At 47.1% G+C, this 16,803-nt stretch overlaps 1 protein-coding gene across 1 annotated transcript in view; it reads right to left on the bottom strand.

Annotated features, from left to right (window-relative positions):
• Positions 1-212: 212 nt before the first annotated feature.
• LOC140427352 (sushi, von Willebrand factor type A, EGF and pentraxin domain-containing protein 1-like) overlaps positions 213-16,803 on the bottom strand; it is a 151,976-nt gene continuing 135,385 nt past the window's right edge. Inside the window, exons 27-30 of the mRNA XM_072512902.1 lie at positions 14,925-15,059; positions 11,233-11,263; positions 8,326-8,381; positions 213-5,445 (exon numbers count right to left, since the gene is read on the bottom strand). Coding sequence (XP_072369003.1) covers positions 5,438-5,445; positions 8,326-8,381; positions 11,233-11,263; positions 14,925-15,059 — 230 coding nt within the window. The 3' untranslated portion in view covers positions 213-5,437. The remainder of the gene's footprint in view (positions 5,446-8,325; positions 8,382-11,232; positions 11,264-14,924; positions 15,060-16,803) is intronic.

The raw sequence follows: 16,803 nt of genomic DNA, 5'->3' as shown, positions 1-16,803 counted from the left end.
AACCTGTTGGACTTTAACCAGGTGTTGTAAGACTTCTTACAGTGCACACCCCAGTCCAACGCCAGGTGACCATAGGCTGCTTTCCCCTTTGAGGAGGAGAGCTGACTGGTGGTGATTTAACCTGAGGAACACCACACCTCAGGTGAGGGGCAAGAGAAGTGAAGGCAGGCCTTCGTGAATAACCTCATGAAGAAAGAATACTGTCTACCCCATTAATGTGATATCATTTATTTAAAAAGCAGTTGTATGAAGCAAAGAACAGCAGATTTTAGAATCATACTTTCACAGGTATGACACTACAGTAACATTGTGTAGAATGATTTTTCTGGGACAAAACACAATACTTTATGTTTTCATTGAAAACTCAACCATCATAAGTAAATGTGCTAACATAAATAACTCCACATGTCAAAAGTCATAACAATCTTGTTATTTTGCCACCTGTAAGTATTGATTTTCTTGCAGATATGAAGCACAATGTTTCTTTATAAATCCACACAGGCACTCATTGCATTAAGGGCTGGGAGCATAGTTCTGGCATTTGCACTCCGAGCATGATTGTTATTGAAATTCACCAAAAATTGAGCATCACCCCCTACACACATTTACCCACCTGCATAAATAAAACTGACACTATGGGTGCGATCTACTGGCCACGTTCCGCCGGAATCGGCTGGTAGATGGGAAGGCGGTGGTGTAGTGGTATTGTCATTGGACCAGTAAACCAGAGACTCAGAGTAATGCTCTGGGGTCCCAGGTTCAAATCCCACCACTGCAGATGGTGAAATTTGAATTCAATAAAAATCTGGAATTGAAAAAGTCTGATGATGACCATGGAACCATTGTTGATTGTCATAAAAACCCCTCTGGTTCATTAATGTCCTTTAAGGAAGGAAATCTACTGTCCTTACCTGGTCTGGCCTACATGTGACTCCAGACCCACAGCAATGTGGTTGACTCTTAACTGCCTCCTCAAGGGCAATTAGTGATGGGCTATAAATGCTGGCCTAGCCCACGTCCCATGAACAAATAAAACAAAGATCCCGGAGAGACCTACCCCCCCCCCACCCCGGGATTACCGATGGCCTTACTCCTCACGAGATCTAACCAGAGCTCACGAGCCCTCGCACAAGGGTAGGGCACCCACAATGGGCAAGACCCAGTCTCACACGGTTAAGTGAGTTTAAGAACCCACTTAGCCGTGCCGCAACCGCCGGATCGAACGGCCACCTGACATCTACCAGCCACACTGAGGTAGATCCAGCCAGCCAGCCAGGCATCGTTCAGTACCGGTCCCCATAAACAGGAACCAGGCGGAATGGTACCTGGGGTCGGGTCGGGTCGGGTCGGGGGGGGGGGGGGGGAGAGGCCAGGGAGGGGGAGAGGCCAGGCAATCGGAGGCCCGTGTGGACGGCCTCTGGGCAGCTTGGCACTCTGGCACAGCTGGTGCCACCTGGGTAACTTGGCACTGCCCGCCTGGCTCCTGGCAGTGCCACCCAGGTGCCAGTCTGACACTGCCAGGGTGCCCAGGTGGCAGTGCCAGTGCAAGCTTGCAGTGCCATGGTGCCAGGCTGTCATTGAGCCCATGGGTGCCCTACCCTTGTGATGTTGGTACAGGGAGGCTCGATGGCTCCCTTATAGGGAGTTGGAGTGTTGTGAGGGTCCAGGGGTTGTGAGATTAGGACACCATCTTAAAAGGCATCCCAATCTCTTCCTGGCGGAGTTCCTAAGTGCAGAAAATTACGCTGGGTGTGTCCTCGGGGAGCGTCCCCGTTGGAGCCCGAAATGGCAACATAGTGCTGTCAGATAGTGGAGTTACCCCGCGAATCCTGCCCAGAACAGACTCTATTTCTTTCTAGTTAGAACGCGCCCTGTATATCATAAATAAGAAAATTACCAAGAAAGGATCTCAGGCTGGAGGCTAATCCTGAGCCAATTAGATTCCCACCCATGACCTATACCAAGATACATATTATTTACCATATACAAGCCATCTGAACAATTTGATAGAATGATAAGTTTTAGAAACAGGAAAGGCCAATATGCCGAATAAGATCACCATTTCTAAAAGTACCTCAACCCTGCCTACCCTCACTCCCATCTCACTATATTTATCTAATTGCTTGTTAATTTAGTATCCTTCATTTTTAATTTCCTTACAGTAACTTCTCCATTTAAACTATCACAAGCCCCTTAGTAGATCGGTGATTTGTTAGCAGTCCCTTATGTCTTTCTCTGGCATGATATTAGTGATAAACTCTTGCTCTACAGCCATCCAGGCTCTCTGTCACACCGTCCATAGGCATGCTGGCTCACATCTGTTACAACAGTGATGTTTTATATTCTGCTCACGAGCACTGAGTTTTTTCGTAACACCAGAGCTGATTATGCACAATAGGACCCAATGGGAGAACATCTGGGCCGCAATCTATCGGTGTGCATCGCAAACAATCAAAACACTTTGTTTGGTTGAACCAGAATGGAAATGATTGCCCCTCTGACATCATGATGTACCTCTCAAATTGTGACTGAATATCTGAGATGGTTTAAAGTTCTACACTTCAGCAACAGTAGAAAAGAAAGACTTGCATTTATATAGCACCTTTCATAAGCTCAGGACATCCCAAAGAACTTTACAGCCAGTGAAGTACATTTTTGATGTGTAGTCACTCCTGTCATGTGAGAAAAGCTGTATTTTGCTTAGGACACATGGATTACTCACTGGTGCAATGATATCACTGAACACCAGGTGTTGACAGAATGAAGGGTTTTGGTTGTAACTGAGCGTATAGCTGAAGCATTATCTGAATCCTGTCTAGCATTTACATAACAGTCTTAAATGCATCAGTTGTTTTGGTAAGCAGTAATGATACAATTTTTGTTTTTAAAACCTATCGGTCAACAAAATAGGGGCCGGGGTTCTCCGAGCCCACGACGGGTCGGAGGATCGCCGGGGGGGCGGGAAATTCCCACCACGCCGTTCTGACGCCGAGCGACGATTCTCCAGCGACCAGAGAATCGGTGCCAATCGCGCCCGCGCGGTTGCCACTAAAATAGGCCCCCGCGACGATTCTCCGCAAGTGACGGGCCGAACTCCCGCCGAATCCTGCTGCCGTGGTTCAAGCCTGGTACCCGCCGGGAGCTCGGACTCGCGGCCGCTATGGACGTCCTGGTGCGGGCGCGGGGAGATCTGACTCCGGGGGGGGGAGAGGGGGGGTCCTCCACGGGGTCAAGGCCCGCGATCGGGGGCTTCCGATTGGTGGGCGGCCGCGATCTGGAGAGGGCCTACCTCCTTCCGCGCAGGCCCGCTGTTAGGTCCCCGACATGTTGCTCTGCGCCAACGCGGAGACGGCAACCATGCGCATGCGCCAGCGCGGAGACGTCCGTGGTGTGCATGCGCAGACCCATGGCAGCCGTGCCATGCGCCGGCCATGCAGGGCTGCCTTTCGGCGCCAGAGCAGTGCACAGCACTCCGGCACCTTTGCTAGCCCCCTAAAAACCGATGAATTGCTGGGCCAGGAGGCCCATTGATGCTTGCGTACTCCACTTTGGGGTTTACGCCGGCGTCAATGCTTGGCTGGGATTTCGGAGAATCCCAATCCGGGTTTGTGCTGTGAAATGTTTGCTTACTGTGATGCACGAGTGAAAGTTCTTGATAGAATAAGCCACGAAAATGGGAAGTAGTCATTTGGTAATACAGAACTAGAATGTTATTGAAAAAACACATTTTATTGAAGCTTTCTGTCTTGCACTCATCAGGACAATCTCAAGCAAACCAAAATAATTTTATAACGTATGAGAATAGAGTGCTGGTTGGTTAGCAAGTGGATTCTGATTGAAAGAGGTGTTGCCATGGCGAAATCACTAGTTAATGGTGACTGGCAATTATGATGGTAACTAATTTAAGATAGTCAGTCAGGCTTGGAATTTGGCACATTTCCGTGTACAGGAAGCTACATATAGTAATACACAGGTCCCTTTTGTTGTAGACGGAAAGAGCATGTACACACATTGAGCCTGTTTCTGCTGAACAAATTAAGTGATAGCCATTCGCTGGTTCATTCTTCGGGGCAAGCTTTAACCAATCAAAGTCAAGCTGCCTCGTTTTAAATTTTTTAACAATGATTGGCAGTTAACTGTCATTCACCGTTAACTGTTGCATTCTCCATGGTGATGCCTCTACCTACCAGAGTCCACTTGCCAACCAATCAGCACTCTCTTCCCATACAAGATGAAGTTGTTGTTTTCCTTGAAATTGATATTCTTGTGATTGTCTTGATGAGTGCAAGATGAAAAGCTTTGATAAAATGTCTTTTTTCAGAAATGGGAAGGTTTGTTTGCATCTCTGTTTTGGAAATTTGGAATGACATGGCTCCTTAAACACACTTTCATTGGTCAACAGAATAACGTGGTTACCCTATCCACGGCATGTATGGAAAATACCTTGGTGCACATTATATTCGGGAAACCTGAAACCATAGATCTCTTGTTACAATGGTTTAACATCTCAAACTTTGACACAACATTTAAAACGGAGAGAAGAATCTCTGAAGAAAAGTGATGTGCTGAACACCTCAACCAAATCATCTGGTTAGCTATTCAAACATACAGAAATCAATAAGAAATTGCATTTTTAAATGCGCTATGTTAGAGAGACATCTCAGATCACTTTACAGAGTTGTAGATATTAAATGAACTGTGTGCAGGAGGGATAAGGGCCTGCAAAACCGTGATCAAAGAGAAGCATTAATAGCTCCCTCGTGATGGCAGGGAGAGGTGACAGTAGAGCTGCTGAAGGTCAGAGCTCCAGGGGATAGGGACATGTTGGCTGAAGAAGCAGACAGTTGTTCAAGCTGAGGGTGTGGGCAATGAGAAATCGGCTTGTGGGAGAGGGAGATATTGCTTGAGAAGATAACTAGAAGTAAGGAGGGCCATAATCACAGAGGGGAAATTCAATGAAGTTGACTCCCGTGGACACAAAGCACTGGTGGATCTTGACAAAGAAAGGAGTAATGTGAAGGCTAATGTGAGCAAATCATTATGGATGAATTGTAGCCTATCATGGATAAAAGTAAGGTGGTTCAGGAATAATTGGCAGTGCAGATTAAGGTTTCAGCAGGAAGAGACAGGCAGTGTTACAACAGTGAAAGAAAGGGGCCAGGTATGCCAAGATATTGCATGTCTGGTCTTAATGTTAAATTAGGCAGATTGATGGAATCTACCTAATGGCCCATGGGTGTTTGAGAGCGCTGAAGGACATTGAGGAGGAAGGTGGCTCTTCAGACCTGAATGTTGGAGAAAGTGGCAATACCCTTGGAGAAAATGAAGGAGGCAGAGAATAGTTCTGAAGTCCATGCTCGGTGTGGAACAACAACACCCATTTGCCAGATGTCCCATTCCCTTTGTTCGTTCATACAGATGGCACTCGTCCTATTCATCAGGATCCTGTGAAGAACAAAAGATTTACCACTGGTTATACTCTGGTTTCAAACCTAAAGAAACTGACTTTTGGTGATATGAGAGTCCTACCATCCCAGGTACGGCCTGGTAAGCCTTTGCTGCACTCCTCCATAGCAAGAACATCCTTCCTCAGTTAAGGGCACCAAAACTGCACACACTACTCCAGGTGTGGCCTCACCAATGCCCAATATAATTGCAGTAAAACATCTCTATTCCTATACTCAAATCCTCTCGCTATGAAAGCCAACATACATTCTTTACTGCCTGCTGTACCTGCGTGCTTACTTTCAGCGACTGTTGCACAAGGGCACCAAGGTCTTGCTGAGTATCCACCTCTCTCAATTTACACCCATTCAAATAATAATCTGCCTTCCTATTTTTGCTACCAAAGCACATTTAGCCACATTATACTGCATCTCTCATGTATGTGCCCACTCACTCAGCCTGTCCAAATCCCTCTGAAGCATCTCTGCTTCCTCCTCACAGCTCACTCTCCCACCCAGCTTTGTATCATCTGTAAATTTGGAGATAATACATTTAGTTCCCTCGTCCAAATCATTAATATATAATGTGAACAAGGGGTCCTAACACAGGTCCCTACGGTACCCCACTAGTCACTGCCTGCCAATCGGAAAATGACCCATTTATTCCAAATTTGAGCTTTCTGTCTGCTAACCAGCTTTCTATGCATCTTAAGACACTACCCGCAATCCCATGTGCTTTATCTTTATATGTTAATCTGCTACATGAGACCTTGTCGAAAGCTTTCTGAAAGTCTAAATAAACCACATCCACCAGTTCGTCATGGCCAACTCTACTCGTTACACCTTGATCTCATGTTGTTCACATATGGAAGTTGGGTGTCACATCGGTCAGCAGGGCTGACGTACAAAATAACAGCACCAGGTCAGATGCTTCTGTCCCACCAAGTCCCAGGAGGTGAAGTGCAGTGCACCAAGAGGGTGCATGGCCTCAATAGTACCATCTGCAACAGCATTATGGATCATGCTCCAGGTCTCCTTCCTCACTACATTGTCCCCAAAATTTCTGAAGCTTCACCTTAGAGGGAATCTGTAATCCTTATCCTGCCTGGCCTACTTGTGACTCCAAGGCCACAACAGTGACTGGCTCTTAACCAGCCTCTGAAAGAGCCTATCATGCTATTCAGTTCAACGGCAATTAGGGTTGGGAAACAAGTACTGGTTGTGCCAGTAATGCCCAAATCCTATGAAAGAATAACATGCTGCTGTTGTTTCTGGTCAAGAGCTGATATTCCTCTCTCTAAATGCAGGCTGGGAATTCTTGGCACTCTCATCACTCTGAACACAGAATGTTCCAAGTCCACCAATGAAAACAAAGGACACTTTTAACAAACAACTTGGCAGTGAGACTTGGGCTGGGACATTCCTCAAAGCTGCGAGGGCTCTGGGATGAGGTGAGAGTGACTGCCCTTGACATCAAGACAGCATTCGACCGAGTGCGGCATCGAGGAGCTCTCGCAAAACTGGAGTCAATGGGAATTAGGGAGAAAGCTCTCTGCCGGTTGGAGTCATGCTTGGCACAAAGTAAGATGGTTGGGGTGGTTTGAGATCAATCATCTCAGTTCCAGGACATCACTGCAGGAGTTCCTCAGGGTAGTGACCTCGGCCCAACCATCATCAGCTGCTTCATCAATGACCTCCCTTCCATCATAAGGTCAGAAGTGGGGATGTTCGCTAATGATTGCACCATGTTCAGCACTATTCACAACTCCTTAGGTCCTGAAGCAGTCCATGTCCAAATGCAACAAGACCTGGACAATTTCCAGGCTGGGACTGACAAGTGGCAAGTTACATTCACACCACACAAATGCCAGGAAATGACCATTTCCAACAAGAATCTAGCAATCGCCACTTGAGATTCAATGCATTACCATCACTGAATCCCCTACTGACAACATCCTGGGGGAATTACCATTGACCAGAAACTTAACTGGACTAGCTGTGGCTACAAGAGCAGGTCCAAGGCAAGGAATCCTACAGTGAGTGACTCACCTCCTGACTCCCCAAAGCCTGTCCACCATCTATAAGGCACAAGTCAGGAGTGTGATGGAATACTCTCCACTTGCCTGGATGAGTGCAGCTCCAACAATACTCAAGAAGCTCAACACCATCCTGGACAAAGCATTGATTGCTCCCCCTTCCACAAACATTCAAACCCTCCACCACTAATGCACAGTAGCAGCTGTGTGCACCATCTACAAGATGCACTGCAGTAACTCACCAAGGCTCCTTCGGCAGCACTTTCAAAACTCACAACCACCACTGTCTAGAAAGACAAGGGCAGCAGATATTTGGGAACCTCACCACCTGGAGGTTCCCCTCCAAGTCACTCACCACCCTGACTTGAAAATATATCACCTTTCCTTCACTGTCGCTGGATCAAAATCCTGGAACTCCCTCCCTAACAGCACTGTGGGTGTACCTACAACACAGGAACTACAGTGGTTCAAGAAGGCAGCTCACCACCACCTTCTCAAGGGCAATTAGGGATGGGCAATGAATGCTGGCCTCATCAGTGATGCTCACATCACATGAATTAATAAAAGAAAAATAAGCCTAATCATTTTTTGTTTCATCAGCAGGATCTTTGAGCTATGGCTGCTGTTGAGGTTCATCAACCAGAAGGCCTCTTGAGCCTGAAGCAGAACTCTGGCTCCCAGTACAAGTAGACAGCTGCCAACACCCATATAACTAAATTCCTACACCACACAGCATCAGAAATTGTACTTACCATCCTTCAAAAATGTTCTTCTTAAATTGGTTACAAATGGTAGTTTCTACCCATACAATACTTACTATATGTTGATAAGATTTGCAGTCTTACCTGCACCTGCACTGTCAAAGGACGGATTCTCAAATGTATCTTCTGTGCCCCCAATACTGGAAGAACAAATGTAACAGTTTAATTCCGTAGTAATTAACCTTGGGGCGGATTCTACACCTCCCCAGCCGGGTATTTCTCGGCAGCGAACCTTCTCTGGCAGCGGGATTCTCCGTTCCTCCTTCTGGCCAATTGGATTTCTGAATGTAGCCATCCCACGCTGCCGGGAAACCCACGGGCAGGGTTACACTGCCAGTAGAACGGAGAATGCCGCCAACGGAAAATTCATCCCCTTGTCATTGCTCATAGACAATTTAAAAACAAAATTGGAATTGAGTCTGCCTCAGGATGCAACATTTCTGAACAAACTTGGACCCAGTGTGTGAACAAGTGCTCAGACCTTGACCAGCTCCATATCTTCAATTCAGAATTGGAGCGTTTACAGCGCGAATGATCAATAATTGCCGTAAACTCTGAGATGTGTAGGTTCGGTGGTTTGACCATGCTAAATTGCCCCTTAGTATCCAAAGGTTACGTGAGGTTAGGTGGGATTATGGGGATAGGGCGGGGTTGGACCTAGGTAGGGTGCTCTTTCAGAGGGTCGGTGTAGACTTGATGGGCCGCATAACCTCCTTCTGCACTGGAAGGATTTTATGTGTCACAGAATTGGTGATGTCTGGCATTTGATGAACAAAATGCAACTATGGTCTGAGTTCTACAAGGAGATGGTGGCCCTGCCCATCAGCTGAATGACCTTTGCAGGCCCTGGAAACCATGACACAAATGTGCACGGCTCAGGAAGTTAATTGCCTGAGGTCGTGGCTTCTGTCCCTGTCCCGGGAGGATGTCCCGTGACAAGAGCTGCCAAGCAATCAGATGGTCAGCAACTCTCCAGTCCCAACAGCACCGCCTGGAGCAGTGGACACTGCTGGGATTGCAGTCAGTGCCCCAGCAAGAGCATTGCTGGAAGTCGGGCCTGAAGGTAAATGGAGCAACCTTGCCGCACCGGTCAGCCAGACCCGGCAAGGGGGGTGGAAGGAGATAATTGGGAGGCGAATACCTGTCCCACCGCTGGTAAAATACCAGTGGAGGTGGATGAGCGATGGGCTTGGCTCCTTCCCACCTAGTACCATCCATCTGATTTTCTACCCCTCCCGCTTCCCAGAACATATAATTCCAGCCTGTTTGCATACATGTTAGCAGATCTCCAATGGCATTGCTCCTGGTGAGTTATAGGATGTGTTGTTTTACCCCAAGGAATGCACAGGTGGTAATTACCTTTGTGTCTGGATTGAGCAATTCATAATTCTCAGTGTTTTCAATCTGAACTTTGTTCCTCGAGTGTTGTCTGCTCTGAAATCAGCACCTTCAAATCTCTCCTTCCATACATACTCTCCCAACCACATTCAAGGCCATCCCATCCATCTGCTCGACTTCCATTTAATATCTTTCCTAATTAACAGCCCGATTGAGATTGGAAAATTTATGAAGAAGCTGCAAAGACAGACTTTACTACTTCATCTTCTGTCTTTGCTGGTATTAATGGGCCATCATATCAATACAACAGCCTTTTAAAAGAGTTTTAAAAAGAGTTTAGACATGTTTATTGGGGACTGAGTTGCACAGTGGGTCAGTGCCCTATTTATGACTTCAAAGATTGGTTTAATCCATTCATAAGAACATAGGAATGTGGGACTTAGGAGCAGGAGGAGACTATTCAGCCATTGGAGTCTGCTCCGCCATTCGATAAAATCGTGACTGATCTGACTGTGATCTCAGCTCCACTTTTGTCTGCCCCTCAATAACCATTGACTTCCTGGTCTATCAAAAATCTATCTAACTTAGTCTTTAATAAATTCACTAACCCAGCTTCCGAGAACATTTCACAGAATTATGACCCTCTGAGAGAAAAAATATTTCTCCTCATCTCCGTCTTAAAAAGGAGACCGCTTATTTATAAACTGTGTCTGCTCGTTCTAGTTTACCCTACAGAGGAAACACCCTCCTATCAAGTCACCTTGGGTTCTTAAATGTTTGAACAAAGGCACCTCTCAACCTTCATGAGACAAGAATCTCATCCCAAGAATGAATGATGCACGGTAGCACAGTGGTTAGCACCGTGGCTTCACAGCTCTAGGGTCCCAGGTTCGATTCCCTGCTGGGTCACTGTCTGTGTGGAGTCTGCGCGTTCTCCCTGTGTCTGCGTGGGTTTCCTCCGGGTGCTCCGGTTTCCTCCCACTATCCCGAAAGATGTGCTGTTCGGTGAATTGGACATTCTGAATTCTCCCTCTGTGTACCCGACAGGTGCCGGAATGTGGCGACTAGGGGCTTTTCACAGTAACTTCATTGCAGTGTTAATGCAAGCCTACTTGTGACACTAATAAATATTATTATTATTATTATTCATACCCTTTTTCAAACAAGGAGACCAAAACTGTAGACAGTACTCCAGATGTGGGATGACCAAGGCCCTGTACAGCCGCAGGAAAACCTCTGTAGTCCAAAGAGATGGGATGAAATTCTGCTCCTGACTGCCTTCATGTGTTGTATGTGATATGCCTTTGGGTAACCTCAACATGACAGTGAGCCTGGTGCCATCACATCACATCAGCAGCATGATTCTTATTGACATTTTTACTCAGAAAAGCTACAGAAATAGTTTATATGCGCAGAGCATTACACTGGTATAGTATGTGGTGCGCTTCCAAAACTGGGGAGAAAGCACCTTCTGAGGACAGGAAAAGGAGCTGTGCATTGAAGCCACTGTACAGCACTTGTCCAGGGAGCTTGGCGCTGACTCTGGGAGCCCACAATGAACCAGTATTCAATTTCTGAGGCTAAAGTTCCCATTTTGATGAGCACGGACATTTATTTTTAAGTTAGGAGAAAATACAAAGAAGATGAAGTTACCTGTCAGAATTTAGTTTTGTTGTATCAGATTCTGAAAAAAATAAAAAAACATATTGAATAGGAAAACTTATACATTAAAATTTTTAATTTTAACAGCTTTCAAATTTACACGTGAACTAATAAAACACAAGTGGTTTCAGTCAGGGCAGGAATAGGAAAGCTATAATGGTCCTTTGTGCCTCTGCACTAGGGAGAGATAAAAGGTCAGCAGAGATCCCAGTCTTTGCACTGACTTCTGCTGGGAAGTATATGTGTGGGTGTCAGAAAAGGAGAATATGATTAAGTATAGTTGTGATGCCATCCTTGGTCAAAGAGCCAGTTACACTTACTGTCAAGCCTCACACATGAAGACAAGGCACAGAGGACACCAGCATCCATGGATCAAACACTACAGGGAGGACTTTTACCCCTCCCACCACCCGGCCATGGATGTGTGACAGGGCTGCCCACCCGCAGGTGGTGGGTATTCAATTGAAGTCATTAAAAGCCAATTGGGTTCCTTGTCGGCATCCAGGTCCCCACAGGTGGCAGGAGATGTAGTAACTGCCTGGAGGCTGCGTAATGCCTGATGGGGCAGGGGGTGGGGGGGATGCAGGCAGGTTAGCACTCTAGGAGATAGATACAGCCTCTCTGCCTGCCTGGATTCAGTAGCAGCCAGGCTCCTCCCCCACAATGCTGGCCCTGCTGCAAAGAACATTTCTTATTTAAAGTTGAAAAAATTGGAGAGAGGGCACCTCCATTTTAGAATAATCTCCCATAGCTGCCATGACATCCTGCTGCTGCTTTCACACGGCAAGACCTCTTATTGGCCCACAACCTCAAGTATCCGCCTGCTATTCTTCATTGGGACTTGCTGGCCCTCCGGCCACTAATTCACCAATTCAGGGAAAGTCACTGTTGAGTGATTGTTTTTCGTATATGGTGGGCTTCTGGTTGCCACCTGAAACCTTACAGTGGGATTCAGAAGCCCACAGAGAAAATCGTACCCTCCAGACTTATATATACAATAGAGGAAGGGGGAAACTATAAATTTTAATTTATTGAAGAGCTAGTACGAGTTTGAAAGATGGCAAAGTCAATTAGGCAGACTGCCTGGACATTTATCATGCGTTGTGTGCCAGAGGTACTTGTATGCGTGAATACTTCAAAAATACTTATTGGCCGTGAGACTCTTTGGAACATTCTCAGGTTGTGGCAGGTGCTATGTTTGACCTTGATTCCAGTCAGGAGTGAAACTGTGGATTATACTGCTGACTGCATTTTAATTTATAATTTTATACCTTTGGTTGGCTACAGCGGGATCTTCCTGTCCTGGCTTCATTGAGGTGACCGAGAGGTGAGGTAATGAAGTTAGTTGCAAAGGAGCCAAGCCCCCTTTATTGTCATGAACTGAAGACACGCCCTTTGAGAGGAGAGAAGTAATGGGGGTGAGGGCATGAGTCAGGAATGTAAGTGGTGGGTACGCTGCGAGGGGTGGGTGAGCTGGGAAGTAGGGAGCAAATTGGGGTAGTTGGGTGGTTAGCTTGGGGTCGAGGGTGAGCTGGGTGGCCACGGGTGAGCTGGGGGTAGGGCATAAGCTGGAGGGTGGAAGGTGAGGTGGAGGTGAGTTGGGGATTGGGAGTTGATTTGGGAGTGAGGGTTGGAGTGAGCTGGGAGGTAGGGGGTGAGAGGTGAGCTGGGGGAGGAGTTTAGCTGAGATATGGGAGCTGAAGGGAAGCTGAAGGTTTGGGAATTTGTTGAACACGGGGTGCAGAAGCATTGGGGGGGGTGATGTCATGCAGGGTGGTGGAGTGGGTGGGGGGGGGTAGCGCGTGGGGAAGGTGAGCTGGGTGAGCCATGGGTGCAGGAGCAGGGATAGCCGGAGATGGTGGGGTTGGGGGTGGTTATTGTTGCCTCGCAGCTTGAGACAATAAAATCTTGCCTTGCAACCCCACCGGGGGTCACAACCCAATTTGGGAAGCGCTGTTCTACACGTACTAGGTACAGCTTAATAAATCAAATAAAACACTTGTAAGACCTGCAGAAATAACTCATGTTTACATGATGGCAGGTCCCAATAGGACAATCAGCAGAGGTTCCAACAGACCCACTTCTGGCAAACTAGAAATTTGAGATTCCAATGTAAGTTTCGTGCTAGATTAGCAGCAAAAATGTTTAGTATTTGTCATTGTTGTGACTGGAAGATCTGTGTCAATCTTTCTGTGGAATGATCTTTCTCTCTGGCAATCCAGCAGGTAAGTAAAGGTAATTCAAATGTTAGCAGATAGAGTGGCGATCTACCTGAATGGGAACAGAGTCCCGTAATGCATGTGATTAGCCGGATGTTTCCCGGCGATCGGAGCGCTGACAAACACCATGCTATCGAACGGCCATTCGGGTAGATTGGGGGCTGTCATAATATGCACTCATGTTCATAATGAGATACAGACAGGCAGTGATGGACACACACAGGAACCAATCACTACACAGAATACAGAACAACCAATCACCAGGCAGGACACTACAGGGTACATGACCAGCATAAAACACACGAGGCAGGAAGGCTCGGCCTCTTCGTACTGGTGATAGCTGTAGCAACAGTCAGGGTGCAATGTACAGACAGCACCTATTACGCATGGCACAGAGCAAGTCTGGGCAAGCCAGACCAAGGTTAGTAAGCTTAGATTAATAGAGTGTCGACCCACAGCGAACTGTGTACATCACTCGCAAGTTCAATAAAGCAGTGTTGAACCATCTACAGCGTTGGAAGCCTATTTTCAAGTGATACTGCATCGAGTTACAGTCCATGTTAATCCAACATAGATAACACAGCAGGGGCCTCAGCAGGGAAAGCGTGGAAGAGGCCGCACTTAGTTCCGTTTGCTGCACTGAGGAACTCCACTCTTCGGAACACCTCAGTGCAGAAGGAGACCGTGACACCATTTTAAAATGACGTCCAGATCCCTTTACTCCCTGACGTGACCTCCTAACCCCCAACTCACATATAAGGGCGTCCTCAGCCACCACCTCCCCCACACCCTTGCACCTGCACAGGGCACTCCCAGGCCCAAACCCTGTCACAGGAAAAATGCCAGCCTGGTACCTTGGCACTGCCAGCCTGTCTGTACCCCTGCCAGCTGGCAGTGGCATCTAGGCACCTTGGCAGTGCCAGGCTGGAACCCAGGTGGCACTTCCATGGCATCAGGCTTGCACTGCCAAGGTGCCCAGCTGGCACCAGCAGTGCCAGTGTGTCACCCAGGCCAGAGGCAAGCTCCTGGGGGCCTCCGATCCCCCAAGACACCTCCACGAGTGGCGTTCCATCTGGTCCCAGTTTATGGCGAGCAGCACTGAACAACGCTGACCTGCAATCTCCAAAGCAAGGTGGTTAAATCCCATGCCTAGAGTAGATTGTGGAAGTGCATATTAGAGTTAGACTACCATGCAGATTTGTCAAAAGGATCCCACCCACAATGCGCAGGGTTCACGTTGCGACATCTTGCGAGATCGCATTAGATCTTGCAAGGTTTGATGAGCTGGGTAGATCCCGGAAGAGGGACCTCCCGGCACCTACTGGTCGCATTGTACTGCGCCGCGCTGCCTTTTGGGTGCAATGCAGCCGGTAGATCTTACCCAAAGATATAAGATGGCACATGTCTGGTTAGTATTTGGAAAATAAATCTTATAATTCTTGGACTCATGATACTGTGATTTACCTTCTTTTTTCAGTTTCTTCCTAATCATGGCCACAATTGTGCCAACCATGCCAGCAAGAAGAATAAGTCCAACAGCTGCTGCAATTGCACCCGGGTAAATCTGAGAAGCCGCTGCAGGGGGCAAGCTGCGAAGCACTGAACAGAAAAAGACCACAGGGCTGTCAACATGGTGAACACATACACACATTCAATATCTGCTCATTACTGGAGCTGTCACAGCTCAATAATAATGCAGTACACCAACAACATTTGTGAACTTTTGCTCGCGGTTTATGCTACACTGATTAATTTTACATCATAAACAGCTTGCATTTGTATAGTCTTTAATGTAATAAAACATCCCAAAGGGCTTCACAGGAAGATTCTAAAACAAAATATGGCGCTGAGCCACATAAGGAAATATTTGGGCAGATGACCAAAATCTTTATCAAAGAGTACAGTTTTGGGGAGTGTCTCTAAAGGAGGAAAGTAAGGTAGAGAGCTTTAGGAAGGGTATTCCAGAGTTTAGGACCAAGGCAGCTGAAGGCAAGGCCACCACCAGTGCAGCAATTAAAATTGAAGTTGATCAAGAGGCCAGAATTGGGGAGGATTAGAGAGACATCAGGAGGTTACAGAGATAGGGAGGATTATAGAGACATCAGGAGGTTACAGAGATAGGGAGGATCAGAGAGACATCATGAGGTTATAGAGTTAGGGAGAATTATAGAGACATCAGGAGGTTACAGAGATAGGGAGGACTATAGAGACATCAGGAGGTTACAGAGATAGGGAGGCTTAGAGAGACATCAGGAGGTTACAGAGATAGGGAGGACTGTAGAGACATCAGGAGGTTACAGAGATAGGGAGGATTATAGGGACTACAGAGATAGGTGGGATGAGATTGTGAAGCGACTTGAAAACAAGGGTGAAAAGTTTAAAATTGATGTGTTGCATTAACGGGAGCCAGGCATTATCGGTGAATGGGGTTTGGTGTGAGTTAGGAGATGGATAGCAGAGTTTTGGATGAACCCACATTTAGGGAGGGTAGAATGTGAGAGGTTGCCAGGAGTGCATTAGAATAATCAAGTTTAGAGCAGAAGAGAATTGGAATGAGGGTCTCAGTATGAGATAAGTTGAGGCCAGGGCAGAGTTACAGATAAAGAAATAGGCAGTTAGTGATTATATGGATGTGCAGCTGAAACCTCCTCTTTGGGACAAATACGGTCCCAAGATTGTCAACAGCCTGGTTCAACCTCAAGGGTGTTGGCAGGGAGAGGGATGGAGCTGGTAGCCAAAAAAGTGTTTTTCAAAGGGAAAGATTAGCCAAGGAAGAGAGAAAAAGAGAGATAATAATAATAATCTTTATTGGTGTCACATGTATTCTTACATTAACACTGCAATGAAGTTACTGTGAAAATCCCCTAGTCGCCACACTCCGGCGCCTGAGGGAGAGTTCAGGATGACCAATTCACCTAACAAGCACATTTTTTGGGTCTGATGGGAGGAAACCGGAGAACCCGGAGGAAACCCACGCAGCACGGGGAGAACGTGAAGACACTGCACAGACAGTGACCCAAGCCGGGAATCGAACCTTGTCCCTGGCGCTGTGAAGCAACAATGCTAACCACTGTGCCACCGTACCGCCCCAAGTGGCAGAAGCAAAGGAAAGAGAGAAAGAATTTGAACTTCGGAAACTGGCACTGGAAGGAGAGCAACAACTTAAAGTGTTGGAGGCAAAGGCAGGAGTTGAAGAAGTTTTAGGGGAAGCACGGTAGCATTGTGGATAGCACAATTGCTTCACAGCTCCAGGGTCCCAGGTTCGATTCCGGCTTGGGTCACTGTCTGTGCGGAGTCTGCACATCCTCCCAGTGTGTGCGTGGGTTTCCTCCGGGTGCTCCGG

Source organism: Scyliorhinus torazame, chromosome 7 (genome assembly GCF_047496885.1).
Source record: "Scyliorhinus torazame isolate Kashiwa2021f chromosome 7, sScyTor2.1, whole genome shotgun sequence".
Classification (NCBI taxonomy): Eukaryota; Metazoa; Chordata; class Chondrichthyes; order Carcharhiniformes; family Scyliorhinidae; genus Scyliorhinus; species Scyliorhinus torazame.
This window is presented reverse-complemented; position numbering and strand designations above follow the sequence as displayed.